Source organism: Oikopleura dioica, chromosome 1 (genome assembly GCF_907165135.1).
Source record: "Oikopleura dioica chromosome 1, OKI2018_I68_1.0, whole genome shotgun sequence".
NCBI lineage: Eukaryota > Metazoa > Chordata > Appendicularia > Copelata > Oikopleuridae > Oikopleura > Oikopleura dioica.
The window spans coordinates 10,934,830-10,949,006 of NC_137291.1; the positions used below are offsets into that span (position 1 = coordinate 10,934,830).

At 40.6% G+C, this 14,177-nt stretch overlaps 4 protein-coding genes across 4 annotated transcripts; all 4 read right to left on the reverse strand.

The window, feature by feature from the left end:
• Nucleotides 1–74: 74 nt before the first annotated feature.
• On the reverse strand, nt 75–4,167 carry LOC145704970 (ovochymase-2-like). Its single transcript, XM_081782458.1, has 8 exons — nt 3,796–4,167; nt 2,493–3,750; nt 1,250–2,343; nt 1,062–1,211; nt 877–1,021; nt 444–815; nt 249–401; nt 75–207 (listed from the first exon to the last, which is right to left on the reverse strand). Exons 1-8 carry the CDS (start codon nt 3,821–3,823, stop codon nt 99–101), a joined length of 3,309 nt encoding a protein of 1,102 aa, XP_081638584.1. The 5' UTR covers nt 3,824–4,167; the 3' UTR covers nt 75–98.
• A 4,498-nt stretch (nt 4,168–8,665) lies between these two features.
• Nucleotides 8,666–9,755, reverse strand: LOC145711015 (uncharacterized). Its single transcript, XM_081788733.1, has 5 exons — nt 9,582–9,755; nt 9,422–9,537; nt 9,285–9,380; nt 9,075–9,240; nt 8,666–9,033 (listed from the first exon to the last, which is right to left on the reverse strand). Exons 1-5 carry the CDS (start codon nt 9,751–9,753, stop codon nt 8,903–8,905), a joined length of 681 nt encoding a protein of 226 aa, XP_081644859.1. The 5' UTR covers nt 9,754–9,755; the 3' UTR covers nt 8,666–8,902.
• A 22-nt stretch (nt 9,756–9,777) lies between these two features.
• Nucleotides 9,778–11,366, reverse strand: LOC145711004 (dnaJ homolog subfamily C member 5-like). Its single transcript, XM_081788722.1, has 5 exons — nt 11,128–11,366; nt 10,883–11,056; nt 10,649–10,775; nt 10,457–10,549; nt 9,778–10,412 (listed from the first exon to the last, which is right to left on the reverse strand). Exons 1-5 carry the CDS (start codon nt 11,281–11,283, stop codon nt 10,225–10,227), a joined length of 738 nt encoding a protein of 245 aa, XP_081644848.1. The 5' UTR covers nt 11,284–11,366; the 3' UTR covers nt 9,778–10,224.
• Nucleotides 11,207–14,124, reverse strand: LOC145712104 (protein SHQ1 homolog). Its single transcript, XM_081789791.1, has 7 exons — nt 13,797–14,124; nt 12,998–13,750; nt 12,525–12,921; nt 12,026–12,465; nt 11,786–11,954; nt 11,652–11,741; nt 11,207–11,471 (listed from the first exon to the last, which is right to left on the reverse strand). Exons 2-7 carry the CDS (start codon nt 13,268–13,270, stop codon nt 11,407–11,409), a joined length of 1,434 nt encoding a protein of 477 aa, XP_081645917.1. The 5' UTR covers nt 13,271–13,750; nt 13,797–14,124; the 3' UTR covers nt 11,207–11,406.
• Between the last annotated feature and the right edge of the window lie 53 nt (nt 14,125–14,177).

The window sequence follows — 14,177 nt, forward strand, 5'->3', positions numbered from 1 at the left end:
TCTAGAAGTGCTCCATCTTTTTCATCCCTTTTTTATCAGTGAATCTTCAGTTGACCAGAAGAGTTTTATTTACAATTAATACACTTTCTTGAACGGTTTCAAAAAGTAACAGAAAGGTTCTCTAAGAAGTCAATTCCGTGAAAGTCTTCGTTGATTTCTCTGATGCCAATGAGGTTTCCACTGTCTGTTGTTATTACAGATGGCTCACTAGAAAAGGATAAGTGGAGGTTCAATTCGCAAGGGGCTACCTATTCGTTTGGTTACGTTCCTGAATTTCACCGTTTTCGTAGTTCGTGAAAATAAGGGACCCTCCCGCTGGATTCAACGGAGCTCCAACACAAATTGGGCAAGGATTGAACTGGAAGCCTCCTTTTTTAGATAACTCGACGAGCTTATAGCGACTTGATTGATAAATTATTCAAGAGGGAGTTAACTCTCCTTACCTAAAGTTGCCAAGCCGATCGCGAAGGTCCCAAAATGCAATGATCTCAAACTGCCCTGGAAGTGAAGAATCTAGGAATTCAAAACCAATATGTACAGTTGTTTGTCCCACTGTAAGACTTTTGCAATCTCGGAAGAGGCCAAAGTTTGGGGATACCAGAGCACCAAGGCAGTTTTCAGGGTTGTCGAGAGTATGCGAATGTAGGATCCAAGGCTTTGATGAGTGCAAGTTCAGTGATGGAATCGGGTGAGTTGTTGAGTTGCAAGGGTGGCATTCTAGATTACGTAGGAACACTTGAGTCGAGATCTGCTTTTGAAGAGAATGCTCGCTGTCTTCTTGTGGTTTGATTTTATAGGTGATCATGAAGCCTGTACTTTTCTTGGGTTCAATATTTCTCCGCCCGTTTTTACTGGTACAAAACATTTGAACCCAACCTTGATGAAGACCAATCTGAAGTAAACTTTACAAGAGCCAAGTTTGAACTTATTCCACGAGAAAACGGTTGAGCGAATCCACAGACATTTGCTCCAATTTTGTTTTGTCCTTGCGGCCTGAAACCTTTGTAAAGCTGAATTTTGTCTAAAAATAGGTTTATCTTTGCTTTATTTTTTCACAATACCCGCACAATTTTCTGCATCAGCGAGAGCAGTTACATTGAAATTGACCTCGATTTCGTGGGACAGAGGAGCCCAAATTCGCCAATTACAATTCAATCCGTTCTCATAATGTTTCAGCGGAAATCCAGGAGATATTATTATCCCAGACGAATCTGATAATGAGTAAGACTAGAAAAGGTTTCAAATCTACCTGTGAGAATCTTTTCATCATTGCAAACAGAATCAGGAAGAATCTTCTCAATCGTGTATCTTATGAAGATCTTTGCGAAACCGAATGTTTCGATGAGCATTCCTAAATTTCCCCCAATTTCAAAGGCACCACCTTGGTTTGTTTCATTGAACAACTGCGCTTCTTCATCTCCATCCGGAAGAATATTTATCGCAAGACGACTTCCTGCTGAGAGCTCAATTGTGTCCCACAAGAACTTCACTTTCTTTTCTTTCTTGAATTCGAATATCCAGGTGCAGTTGACAGCAGAAGAACTTGGATATTCCGAGTTTTTGATGACGCCGAACTGTTGTGATTCTTTGACCTCAACGAAGCACTCATCATTCTCATCGCGGACTGACTGTACATTGGGAGCAATTTTGGCCACATTTGTTGACTTTGTTACTTCTCCGAAATTTCCGAGCCAATTTATGACTGAAGAAACCCTTGCATAGACGCCAGGGTATCCTTCGCCGCAGCCTTCTCCCCAGCTAACGATGCCGTAGAGAATCCATGGATGTGAGTCACTGAGTCTGCAGACGATCGGCCCACCAGAATCTCCCTTGCAAGCATCTTTCGTCCCATCCCCAGCACAGAGCATTGTCTTTGGATCGTAACGATTACCATATTTCTTCATACAAAATGAATCGTCATGAATATCGATCTTCACCTCTTGGAGCATTTCAGAACCTTCTTTTTCTTTCCCGTTTGTCTTTCCCCAGCCAGATATGTAGCAACCTCCTGTTACACTTGTCGATTTAGAGGTTTCAAATGAGATTTGAGGAAGCGCACCAGGTGGTGGAAGACAGATCGCTTGAATTCTAGTGTTGAAAGAAATCTCTTCTGTTAGTCGGATGATAGCAACGTCATTTTGAAAGCTTAGAATACTGAACTTCGGATGAGAGCGAAAAGATTCAACTGGAATTCTTCTCTCGTACTCGTCATTAGGGGAGCGAGAGTTGTGATCGCCGACGACGACGTAGTGTGGGATACCGATGTTGATACAGTGGGCGGCGGTGGCGACGATCTTTTCGGACAGGATGACGCCACCACAGTAGTGAGGCGAGTGGTACGATCTGAATTCAACGGTACATTTTCGTGAAAGAACACATGAACTTCTTCTACCATCTGTGCAATGTTTTCGCAAGTGTTACTCTTCTACAATCACGACAGATAATACGAGATATTATTTATAAGCTCATGCTAGGAATCTTTTATAGTTTACCTCCTAAGAGAAGCCATCCAAGGCCAAGCACCAGGGTTCGCCTCGTCTCCGCCGATAATCTTTGCAAAATTAAATTTTTGCTGCGGATTTCCATAGCTGATTCCGCATGTTTTATTGCCGTAGTTTTCTTTCTCGAATTTCTCTGCCAGCTCGCTGGTCTCGTAGCATGAATTTTCTATAGGAATTCCATGTTGTTCGTTGAAGCTATTCCTCACTTGACATTCTATAAGTGTCGACGTTGTCAACGGGTTCGAGATACCACGAGATGAATGAAAGATCGGACCAAGCAAGGCCTTGAGAAAGAACTCCCTGTATTGATTCTTTTTATCTTCGAAAATTTGCCGACTGAAAACGATGTCATCTCTTCGAGGATAAACTTTCTTTTGAAAACCAGCGAAAGCAGCGAAACCAGGACTTTCGTTGATTGAATCGGCGGAGAACTTCATTACAACTTCATCAAACTCGAAGAATACTGTCTTTCCGCTTAGCTCCTGTCCGCAAAAGATGGCGAGTAGATTTTCTTTTCGCTCAGAATATGAGTAGAAGTGAAGACTATCTTTACAAATTTTATCTCGTGTCCGTTCTTCAAGGTCCATTTGTAAGAAATGAATGACGATCCATCTTCGCGAAAAAACCAGCTCGTCGAGTGGAAAGAGAAAGTTCCATGTACATCGGGTATTTGGAAAGTACACTTTTGGGAAGTTAATGGAATTTATAAAGGACGCTTCTGTTATTGTTTTCTTGCTTCCACAATTTGACAGTTCTTTTGTTTGTTTATCTCTCTTGATTTCGATCGTGAATGAGGGGAGCATGTCGAGCTTTTTTGTCAAAAACTCAACTCTGAAGGCATCGCCAGTCAGGAGAAAACTTGTTGAAGCTCCGCTGCAAACTTCTAAAAGTGGATAAAAACCATCGATTCCATCATAAATTGTGATCTTCGCGTCGCTGCAATCTTCTGATGCTGGAATGTTGAGATGCTTCATCGTTACTTCAACAGTTGTTTGTGTTTCAGAAATCACGTTCCAAACGCAGTGGAATTTCGCGTTTTCAAGGGCGATGAATTCGATGGAAACAGAGTTTTCGCCGTCCAGATTCGTGTAAGTCGGCATTCTGCAAGGATCTTCATTGTCGAAATTTGTTGCGTAGAGGCCAATCTCGGTGCTGAGTTGGTGCTCCTCGTCGATGTCGTAGTCGCTTAGTTGAGTCGGGATTCGTGGTAGAAAATTTAAAGATCCCAATTTTGAGAATCCAATGAAAACTAAATATATTTGAAAATCAAGGGAAAAGTATTGCTTCTTCAAACCTATATCTGATCCCTGCAAGTCTTGCATAAAAAGCGGGACGTCATTTTCCTCAAATGCTAAAGAATCCCCAATTCCAGCATAAACAAGATGGTCGATGGAGTCTTCCGAGAATCGAAGAATTTCGTTGGGAGAGTAATCTGTTTGATGGAGCGTTGCGAACGATTGAAGATGAGTTGAGTTCGTTGAATTTATCTCTGTTATTCCCACACCGGCGATTATGGCAGAATTTTGTACCGATATCTCTCTTACAGAGTTGATCTTCTCCCAGCAGCTCTCAACATAAATCAGAAATCGGTATCTTGTCAACACACCATAGCAGTTATCAACTTTTAAAATATAGCCGGCAAACAGCCTGAGAAAAAGAAAGAGTATTAAAATCATATTTCTAAGAAATCGAATTCCCAGAAAAGAAGCTGTTCTTTTATAAGTGCAAGATAATTTCAAGCTTTTTAAACCGGAATAAATCGTGGAGATTGATTTTATTGATAAGGCAGATAAACTGTTGATAAGCTAAAATCTCATTTACACGAGAGCAAGAAAAACTGATATTGGATATAAAAATGATTGACTGCTAGAAGTTACAGTAATATTGAAAGCTTGTTCAGCGAATTGATCAAGCTCTTTCATCCACTCTGATCTTGATCTTCCGTTCAATGAATATTCTAGGATAATTTCAAAGTGCGTTTCAGTTATAGAAACTCTTACCTTGGAAATTGCAATAGGAAGTATTGCAGCATGTTACCCTACTAAACGAGCGAGGTCCTAAATTTTGGTGGAAGACTTCCGGAAGGCCAAACTGCTCCAAGTTAGTTTGATCTTTCGACATCTCGCAGAGAGTGGGGAATTTATCCTTCTTCACGTGATCAACTTCTACTGAATGGCCCATTCTAACTTAATTTGCTTGTGATTACATTTTTGGGAAGAGGAAATACTTTCTTCCTCGATGCTTTTTCTTGTTAAATTCGTCGCACAACCAGCAAGTTCGATCACTTTTGGTGCACATTGAGAGCTGTACTGACTACAGACGCCATCTTGAAAGGACTTATTGAAGTATTCTATGTGGAAGCAACTTCCTCCTAGAACTTTGCACAAAACTTCATCTGGGTAATCTGGGTCTACAATCTGAGGTAGGGGTTCTCCTCCATGATTTCGAAGCTTTTTCTGTATTGAAACCCTGGCTTGAAGGGATCTGTACTTGATTCGATCTTTTCGAATTCGGGAAAACTGCAGATCTTATCGGCTTTTTCATCAATAAAAACTTTATTTTCTTTCCTAGAATTTGAAATTGGGTCGATCAAGATATTTGAAGATGATTTCCTAATTTAACACCCTTTCTAAATTCGTCGATAAGTTATTCTTGCATCTGCAAACTCTGTATTCTGCATCTTCAAAGTCTCTTGCCGCGGATAGAAGGAAAGATGATAGAAAAATTAAATCCATGTTTGAGGAAATGAAAAGTGCCCAAGCTTGGGAATAAAATGCAAATGCTTATTGAATTCAGAATAATGAATGAGAAAGAATCGACAGCACCTGTCAATCAAGATATTTTATTAAGCAAGGGTCAAGGAACTTAACTTTATGAAGTTATTGCTTATTCATAAGTTCATTTTGTTCCATCCTTATTTTGCTGATCCAGGCATCAAACTCTGTTGTTTGAACTCCTGAAGGCGGAAAAAAGCATGCGCTTTGAGATTCTTCCAAGTCTCGTTGAACGTATTTGCATAACTTTTGGAGGTGATTTATAGCTCATGAAACAACCACATTCCCGGCTTTCAAATCCAATATTCAGCAATTATTTGACTTTCGTGTACACGTGGTAGAAGTAGAGGTAGAATTCCACAGACCAGAGAATCGAAAATGAGCCATCTCTACGCGGCCACAAGCTCAATCACTAAGTGGGGCAACACAGGCAAATGCCATCAGTGCGATCGGTAAAATTCAGTCAATATATAAAACATAAGTCAAAGGTGTATATTATTACTTAGAAACAGTACCCTAACAATGAACACAGGGTGACTGAGCAGATGTACTTGGTCCGCTACCAGGTCAACAAGAACTGGATCACCAACACTATTTGCTACAATTGCGCCCGCTCAGTCTGCACTACGAACGATTTCGCCAGTGGGAAGATATTTCTCACGGATGCCAAGTTCAAGTGTCCGGCTTCCAGTTGCGACAAGACTGCCTTGTCTTTCTGGGACTTCATTTACGCAACTTGCTGCGACACCGCCTTTAAGGCAAAATACAGTGTCAACTTATCCGAAATCAACTGCAAAGAAAAGGTCGACTATGCCAACTTCGCCAAGGTGCTTCAGACTCTTGAAGTCGTGGAGAAGGAAGAGCTTGCTACTGATGAGGCTGTTGATGTTGCCGACAAGCAGCTAAAATCGGCCGCTTTGAGGCAGAGAATAGTGCACGAACAACGGGAAAAGATCAAGGCACGCGTTGCTGAGACTTTTTTTGACGCTGGACAAACGCTCGGACTCGGAAAACTAAAAATGCAATCGAATGGAAATGGTAAATTTAACCGCCCTATATAAAAAAGTATAAAAAACAAAAATGCCGTGGTAATTAAATCGAATTTTAGTGGTGAAGCAAAAGTCAGATACGCGATTTACTTGCAACATCTGCAAGAGTGATTACAACAAAGGGAAGAAGTGGGAGAGTGCTCCACGCTGCGGACATCGAGCATGCATGGACTGCCTGAAGAAAATCGAGAATAAGCTCTGCCCTGAATGCAAGAAACCATTTACTCATGACGAGATCATCAAACTGTACTAGAAGCTGACTGTACTGTCACACAATCTTCTTTTTATTCTCCTTGATTTACATGATTTCCATTCCTGACATGGTTGAATAAAATTTATTTCTAAAAATTCTAGCCTACATTTTTCGACATTGCCACGACCAAATTGTTCGTGTTTTTTATTGAAATAAAGCGATAACTTTTTAGATTTCTTTGTCGAAATCATATAACGAGATGGGTGTCTCATTAAAAGATGATCGATACGTAAATATCGACGAATATTCATTCATGCATATGCGTAGTGTTAGTGAAGCCCGCGATCAGAGCACTGGCGAGGATGTCATAATCAAGGGCTTCCTTATCTTATCCCCGAAGCAAGCTACTGAGGCAAGACAAGAGGCGGAAGTGCTGAAAAAACTCGGTGAGTGCTTTCCCTGATCATTTTTAAATCATTATAAGATCATGCCAATATCGTCAAATTTATCGATTTCCTGGATGAGGAGCAGCCAGAATGGGCTACGAATACGTTTTCCTTTATTGTTATGGAGAACTGCTCTGGCGGAAGCTTAGTCGACTGGGTTGAGCGTCGTAAAGAAGCCAACAAGCCAACGTCGCCTGACGAAGCAGCTCTTATTGGAGCCCAGATGGTTTCGGCACTGAGCTTCTGCCATGAAAAAAAGCAGATACACCTGGACCTTAAACCGGCAAATGTATTCATACTCGCGGATGACATCACGGTAAGAGGCTAAGACATCAAATTGAATAGCAAGTATTAGATAAAAATCGGAGACTTTGGTAGCGCAGCAACCGTAAACTCAGTAGCGCTCACTCACACCGCTGAAAGCAGTGATCCAGTCGCCTTTACAAGGATCTACGCGATCCCAGAAGTGTTCAGCAACGACGACTACTCAAAATCGCCAAGGATGGATGTCTGGGGTTTTGGGCTCATACTACAAGAAGTTATAACCCTCGAACATGCTTTTGGTCGCGACAAGAAAGGCCACAAAATAAGCAACCTTGTTGTTATCAGTTCGGTATTAATTTTTAGGACAGGTTCTCAATTAATTCTTAAGTAAATAACATAATGAACGGAGTCCGTTCTTCAATTAGCGATGTTCTTCGCAATCATGCAGAGTTCGAGGAGTTTGAGCCAGTGCTTGATAAATGCCTTTCTTCAAAGAAAATTGATCGTCCGAAGAACATGATTCTGTTGCGGGAAGAACCAGTTTTCGCGAAATTCCTGACAAAAATTGAGGATGGAGAGAAACCGACAGATATCATGGTGCGAAGTGCACCGGAGACCGTTCAATTAGAAGTCAAGCGGCTCAGGCTCCAAAATGCTGATAAAGATCAGAAAATTCACGAGTTGGAAGAAAGAGTGAAGAGTCTTCAGACGCAACTGGAACGACGACAGCAAAATATAGAGTCAAAATATGAATCTGGAGACGAATCTCAGCCCGAGGAAAATTCATCTGACGAAGAGGAGACACCATCTCCTCATCTCCAAAACGAGAGAGACTTGATAAATCAGTTGGGAAGTATCGATGGCGCTGGCCATTTCTTTCAAAATGACAAGGCAAAAGAATCCGGTGGAGTCCGATCTGGGATGAAAGAAGACGAACTTTGCAATATCATAAAATTGCTTGACGCGGGAGTCAGAGAAATCAATGTTAAGGTAAGCACGCTTATGCCCTGCGAATCTTCTTCATTCATTTAGTTTACCTGCGAGGATGAATGGAAAATTGCATATTCCGGATGGCAGCTACAGTTTAACACAGTTATAAACACTGGGGATCTCGCAGAAGATGGTTGGTATCTTTTCTGGGTCGGAAAGAAAGGTACACTATCGCCATAATGTTCCCACTTACAATTTGTTCTTAGACAAGCCTATGCCATTCAAAGTGATTGCGCAAGAAATCTGCTACGAAACTGGGAAAGAAGAAAATCACAAAGTAATTAAAAGTAACGGGAAGCTGCCTATTAGATACAAGAGTACAACCGACTTCTATTTTGTTCGATTCAATATCTCGTTTTTGGAATAAAAAATAGAATCTCTGCACTTCTGGGCAAAACATGCTCACTTGTTCAACAAAATTTCTTCTGCTGCTGAGCAAGGGGTATAATTTTGAACGAGAGGATATTTATTTGACAATGTTGAATGAAGAATAGAATCCAGTCCAACTCGGATAGGCAAAACGCAGAAATAAAAGTTCTTGGAGAAACAAAGATACAGTAGATTTTTCTCCTGACATGTGAAAATAATAATTATTATAAAGATAATCTATAATTGGAAATAACAAATGAAGTATGAGTAATTGTTCACATTGCACGATGTTTTTTCTTCGTAAAAACGACTTTCTTTATTGGTTTTTCTTCGAATGGGCTGCACCAAGTTTGTAAGCGATGTTGTCTCCTGGGCCGATATTTGCTGTCATAAAAGCGAAGGCTACGATTCCGAAGACAACGAGGAGAATGAATAAACCAATAATAGCTTGAAGGTAAGTCAGCTTTTGCAAGAAAAGACTTTCTTACCGAGCATGATGGAGTAGTTCTCATTTCGCGGTTCCCAGGAAATAAGAGGCTCTTTATCAGCCTGGAGCATTTGCCTGTCCGCAGCAGAGCTTCCATCGGTTTTTCCGCTAACAACGAAGAAGACGTAGTTCTCCCCATATTTCGCCTCTAATGATTCGCTGATTTTCTTAAGTATCGATAAATCAAGACATTCATCAATACAAATAAAACCTTCACAAATGCTGAATAATCCTCAGCCGTAGTCTGCAAAATCGTCAATGATTGCTCAGCAAGTGGCATTCCGGCAATATCATCAGGATAAGCAAGCTAGTAAATGATCATTATTTGAATAACACTTTATTTTGTACCTCGGTTGAAGGAGCGATAAATTTGCCACTGAGAGCTAGGCTTGATTCCTTGATTTCAGGAACAACGAGGGCAACAGCGGCGGAAGCTTTTTCGAAGGGATTGAATTTCTTGAAGACTAAACGAATAAAGGAATTTCTAAATTATCAAAAGACCTTATACCGTTCATGTCAAAGGCATACTGCGGCTCAAGCCCAACAGAAATTCGCATCGCCTCCAAAGCAGCATCTGCTGGTGCATTTTCAATATTGAAATCAACCGATTCCGGTTTGTGTTGAACAAAAACTTGTGCTCCAAAAGCACATGAAGCTAAGGAAAGGACGACCCTCCACATTCTTAATTTTAGAATTCGAAGAAGTAAATGTCATAGCATGATAAGTTTTAAACATTCAGTTTGGAACGGAAACAAGCGTTGGTGGCTCAATATTGAAATAGTAGAATGATGATCACTGTACTGGTATGATTAAAGATGTTATTGTGCAGACAAATGTCAATTGTTATTAATGTGTTCTTGGATATATCAGAATTGCTTACGCCAAATTAGAAAATTTTTCGCTTATCACAATAAAAGATGCAAAAAACAAACTCACACGACATTCGTTCAGGTTAAAATATGGTCTGTTTTTCTTTTTTTCTATATATGAGGCAAATCGACAAAGTGATACATATTTTTCGTTGTTTTACGATACACTGTACATAGGATGTCAGAGAGGGAGGAGAGAAGATATAGGTTACAGGAATTATGTGTGGCAAGAGAAAATTACTGTAAGAAAATTGAATTTAAAAATCAGCTAGTTTTTGAAGTTCACGAAGGGCCGAGGGCAATAGGCTCCGCGGGCTTGTTAGTTTCCGCCTCGGGCGCGGGTGGTTGCGTTGTAATTGGCGTGTCAGAGCTCTGCTGATAGCTTGTGTAGCCTGCACCGGCTTCTTCGTCGTCCTCGGGGATCAGGTCGCCGAATTCTTCGTCATCTACGTCTTTTGGCTTGCACCGACCTTAATTTATCATCATTTCAAGCGCGTTTCACAGCCTCAATTACCGAAGCAACAACCGCAGCAGAAGAAACAACAGAAGCAGCAACCACAACAGCAGCCAGTGAGGACAAAAGTAAGCAACATTCCAATTTTCGCAGCTTTACAACGGCTCTATCTACACTTCTTTCAAGTGTAGATTTCCCGGAAATCGCAACGCGAAAGATTAAATCTTTGCAACAGTAAAAATGTAGCCGTTCCTGGAGTTTGGAATCTCATGACCATCGCAACATTCTCTGCGCCAATTTGTTCCGCAAGTTCGAGTCCCATTGACCCGTACTTGTCGTAAATATCCCGGAGTTGAACATCTGATAAAATTTTATGCGCCTAAAAGTACTTTATCGAACTTATCATCAAATTATATTCTTTTATCTAAAATTGTCGGTAAACCGTCAGATTAAGTTTCTTAATTGTCTGATAACTTAATTACGTACTCTGTTGACTTCTTTAAACTGCTCAGCTGCTTCTGGATTTCCTGGGTTCTTGTCTGGATGAAGCCTCAACGCTTTCTTCCTGTAGGCCTTCTTTATCTGATCCTGATCCGACTTCTTGTCAATATCAAGAATCCGGTAAAGACTCTCCCCGACGATTGAGTTCTTTCGCTCCATCTGAAAACAGTCAAATTTCCTAAATGCTTCAAACAAGAGCATTCAGAGCTCTAGAAAAGAATAGAAAATACCTTACTAGGTCGCTTTTCGTCGCTCATACCGATATTCTCTTGTCTGAACTGGAAATTTTCATGATTAGAATGGGATGACTCAAATGTAATTGCTTTGATTTTCGCCCTCTGGCGCACTCTCAGGAGTCTTTTTTGAACGTTCACAAATTCATCCATCACAATGAAAAAAGAGAAATATACAGGCGAATGGGAAAGGAAAGGGCAGGGCAGTAAGCACAAGCTCGTAATTTCGTGCTTGCGCAAATAGAGATTATTTGAATAGAATAAGAAGAGATACAATCATAACTCGGTAATTCCAACTTTCGAACTTCCTTCTTCTTTCGTTTTCTCCATTAGTTCTTTCTCTGAAAATCGCGGTTTAAAAATTTAAAACAATTAAGAAGGCAAAATAGCTGATTCAAACACTCGAAAATAATTCAAACTCTCATCAAATAATGAATGCGAAATGTAAATTTGCCATAGCGAAATGGGTAAATCTCGGATTAGTTGCCTCCAATACCTCTCAAGATTGCTCTAAGATGTACCTAGTTCTGAGTGAAATTCTCCATCTGCGCCTAACTGAATTCCCAATTGCTTCATCGCTTCTTCCATAGTCGTCATATCGACGTTCTCTTCTAAAAAGAAAGAGTAAATATAATTAAGTTGGTATCATTTTTACCCATATCTCCATCTTCCATGACCATAAACGCAGCCTTTTCGAGCATATCGAGGTCGAGTCCAAGAGAGCCTTTTGTGACTTTGATATGCTTTGCGTTCTTCGCTAGCTGTTCCAGGTTTTCTGAGCTAGCTCGGGTTTGCATCCAAGTGATATAATCATCGATGTATAACTAAAATTCTTCTTGAAAATCTTATCGAAAATGAAAAACATGTTCCAACTTATAAAATGACCCGTTAGTACCTGATTGAATAAATAAAACGGATCCCTTCTATTGAACAAAGTCCTCAGTTCCAATAACACTTTCGTAACGCACTCTCTCCCGTGCTTCAAAATCCTTGCCGCATCTTTCTGGCTTTTTTCAGCGAGAGAAAATGATCGGTGGAATGGAAAGATAAGTGCTCGTCTGAAGCAAGATTCCAGCGCTTTTGGCGGATATTCCGAAGTATCAAGCCACGAAAGCATCGGCGAGATCTTTGCGATCATCGTCGCTGCTTCTGGTTCCAAATCGTCGCCAAACCAACGTTTGACATAACAGTATGAGAAGAGGAGTTCGAGAAGACCGGAATAGACTTGGATTGTTGCTTTGAAATCCAACGCGGGAAGACTTTTTGATTTCATCGAGACAAGAACTGCTTTTTCGTCGGGTGACAACAACGATGACTCTTTGTTCTCCCAAAAACCTGAATTTAGGTATTTTGATTGCGAAAATCACCCAAAACCAGTACAGTAGTTTTAGTACCTTTATAATTTTGAGCTGCTTCCAGCGCGTAATCAGGTTCGAACAAGTCTGATAAATAATGGTCTTCATCAAACTTCTCTTGCTCAAATAGAACCCTGATCTCCGTCCTCTGCGCATTCTTCACCGTCGAAACTTCCAAATAATCAAACAGTTCACTACTCTCTTCTCTAAGCCGCTGAAAAATATCTGATCTCAAATTCGCGAAGCCATAAGTTGACCCTTCTGTAATCGGTGCTTCCGAAGTAATTTCTTGGGCCATCTCCCAGTCCTCTATCTCCTCTTCTTCGTAGTCTTCGCAATCATCGTCGATGACTTCGATTCCGTTCGAAACTGTTGGTTGTTTCTTCGTATCAAGGAGTTTTTGGAGCATGTCTAGTTTGATTTGAGGATAGTAATTCTCAAGAAAAACTGAAATAACTACAGTCCTTAATCATAAAAAAACGATCTAATACGATAGAAAATTTCTTTCAAACCCTTCCTAAATCTGTGAAAACCTCTCCAGGAATCAACTTCTTGACATTGATAAAAAACTTCCCCTCGTCCACATCATAGGTGCATTTGACCTCGTCTTCATTCTCTTCCAATCTTCCAGAAAGCCTCAATCTCAAATAATACGGCTTGGCGTTGAAGATAATCGTATTCTCTGCAATACAAATATCTGCCGCCGCAGCTTTACTGTACTTTGCCGAGATCTCCAATAAAATCTGATCTTCTGTTTGATCGATTCGGAAGACAGGAGTCAACATTCTAAACGTTCAAAAGAGCTACAGAACATTTTTTTCTCTGGTTATTGAAAAAAAGGAAGATGGATCATTTCGGGCGCGAGCTTAACAGCTTTTGTTAGATACAAATGCATACAGGATGGAAGAGGCGGCAGTGCAGGCACCAATAGCAGTAAAAAGAGAGATCAATATAGAAAAAGACGGGATCGATTCCCCTGGGAGCGTTCTGTGCGTCCTTTTGGACACACATCGATTAACGTGTTAGAAGGAACAAATGGAGATGTCTCAGAATAATATAAAATCCATTGCGGTGGTTTTTATATTATGAAAAAATATATCTTACTCTTGAAAAATAGTAAATATAGTGAGAGAAAAAAATATCATGTGAGGTAAAATGGAATTTATCGTCTGAAAGAGCGATTTCTAGCGCGGGAAGGAAGGCCAGTTGCATCTGAAGCAACTCTTCTGATCACCTTTGCCGAGTGCATTCTTTTCGGCTCAGCGCTAGAAAAATAAATGAGTATTGAAAATAGAAAGGGGTGAAATAAACCTTGAAGGAGCTGGTTTTTCAATGAGCTGGCGATTAATGATCATTTCTTGGAAAGAAATGTTTCGCATTTCTTCGCGCATTTGGTCGTCTTCGAGAATTTCTAGGGTTCGATTGAGACGATTTTCAGCTTCTTGTAGGATCCTTTCGGCTTTTTCTGCCTTCAGCAGTTTGACCGCGTCGATGAATTCTTGGTCGTTGTCTGGATTTGGGATTCCGGAGTCGGGGTTGGAGCCGGATTCTGGGCCGAGAAACGAGTGGAGGGAGATTATCTCGGAGGACGACAGTAGTTTATTCTCGGAGATGAACTTCAAGAGCGGTTTTGTCACCATATCTGAAGAATTAGGTAAAGGAAGGCTTCAGGATGCTGTTAAATATTAAATA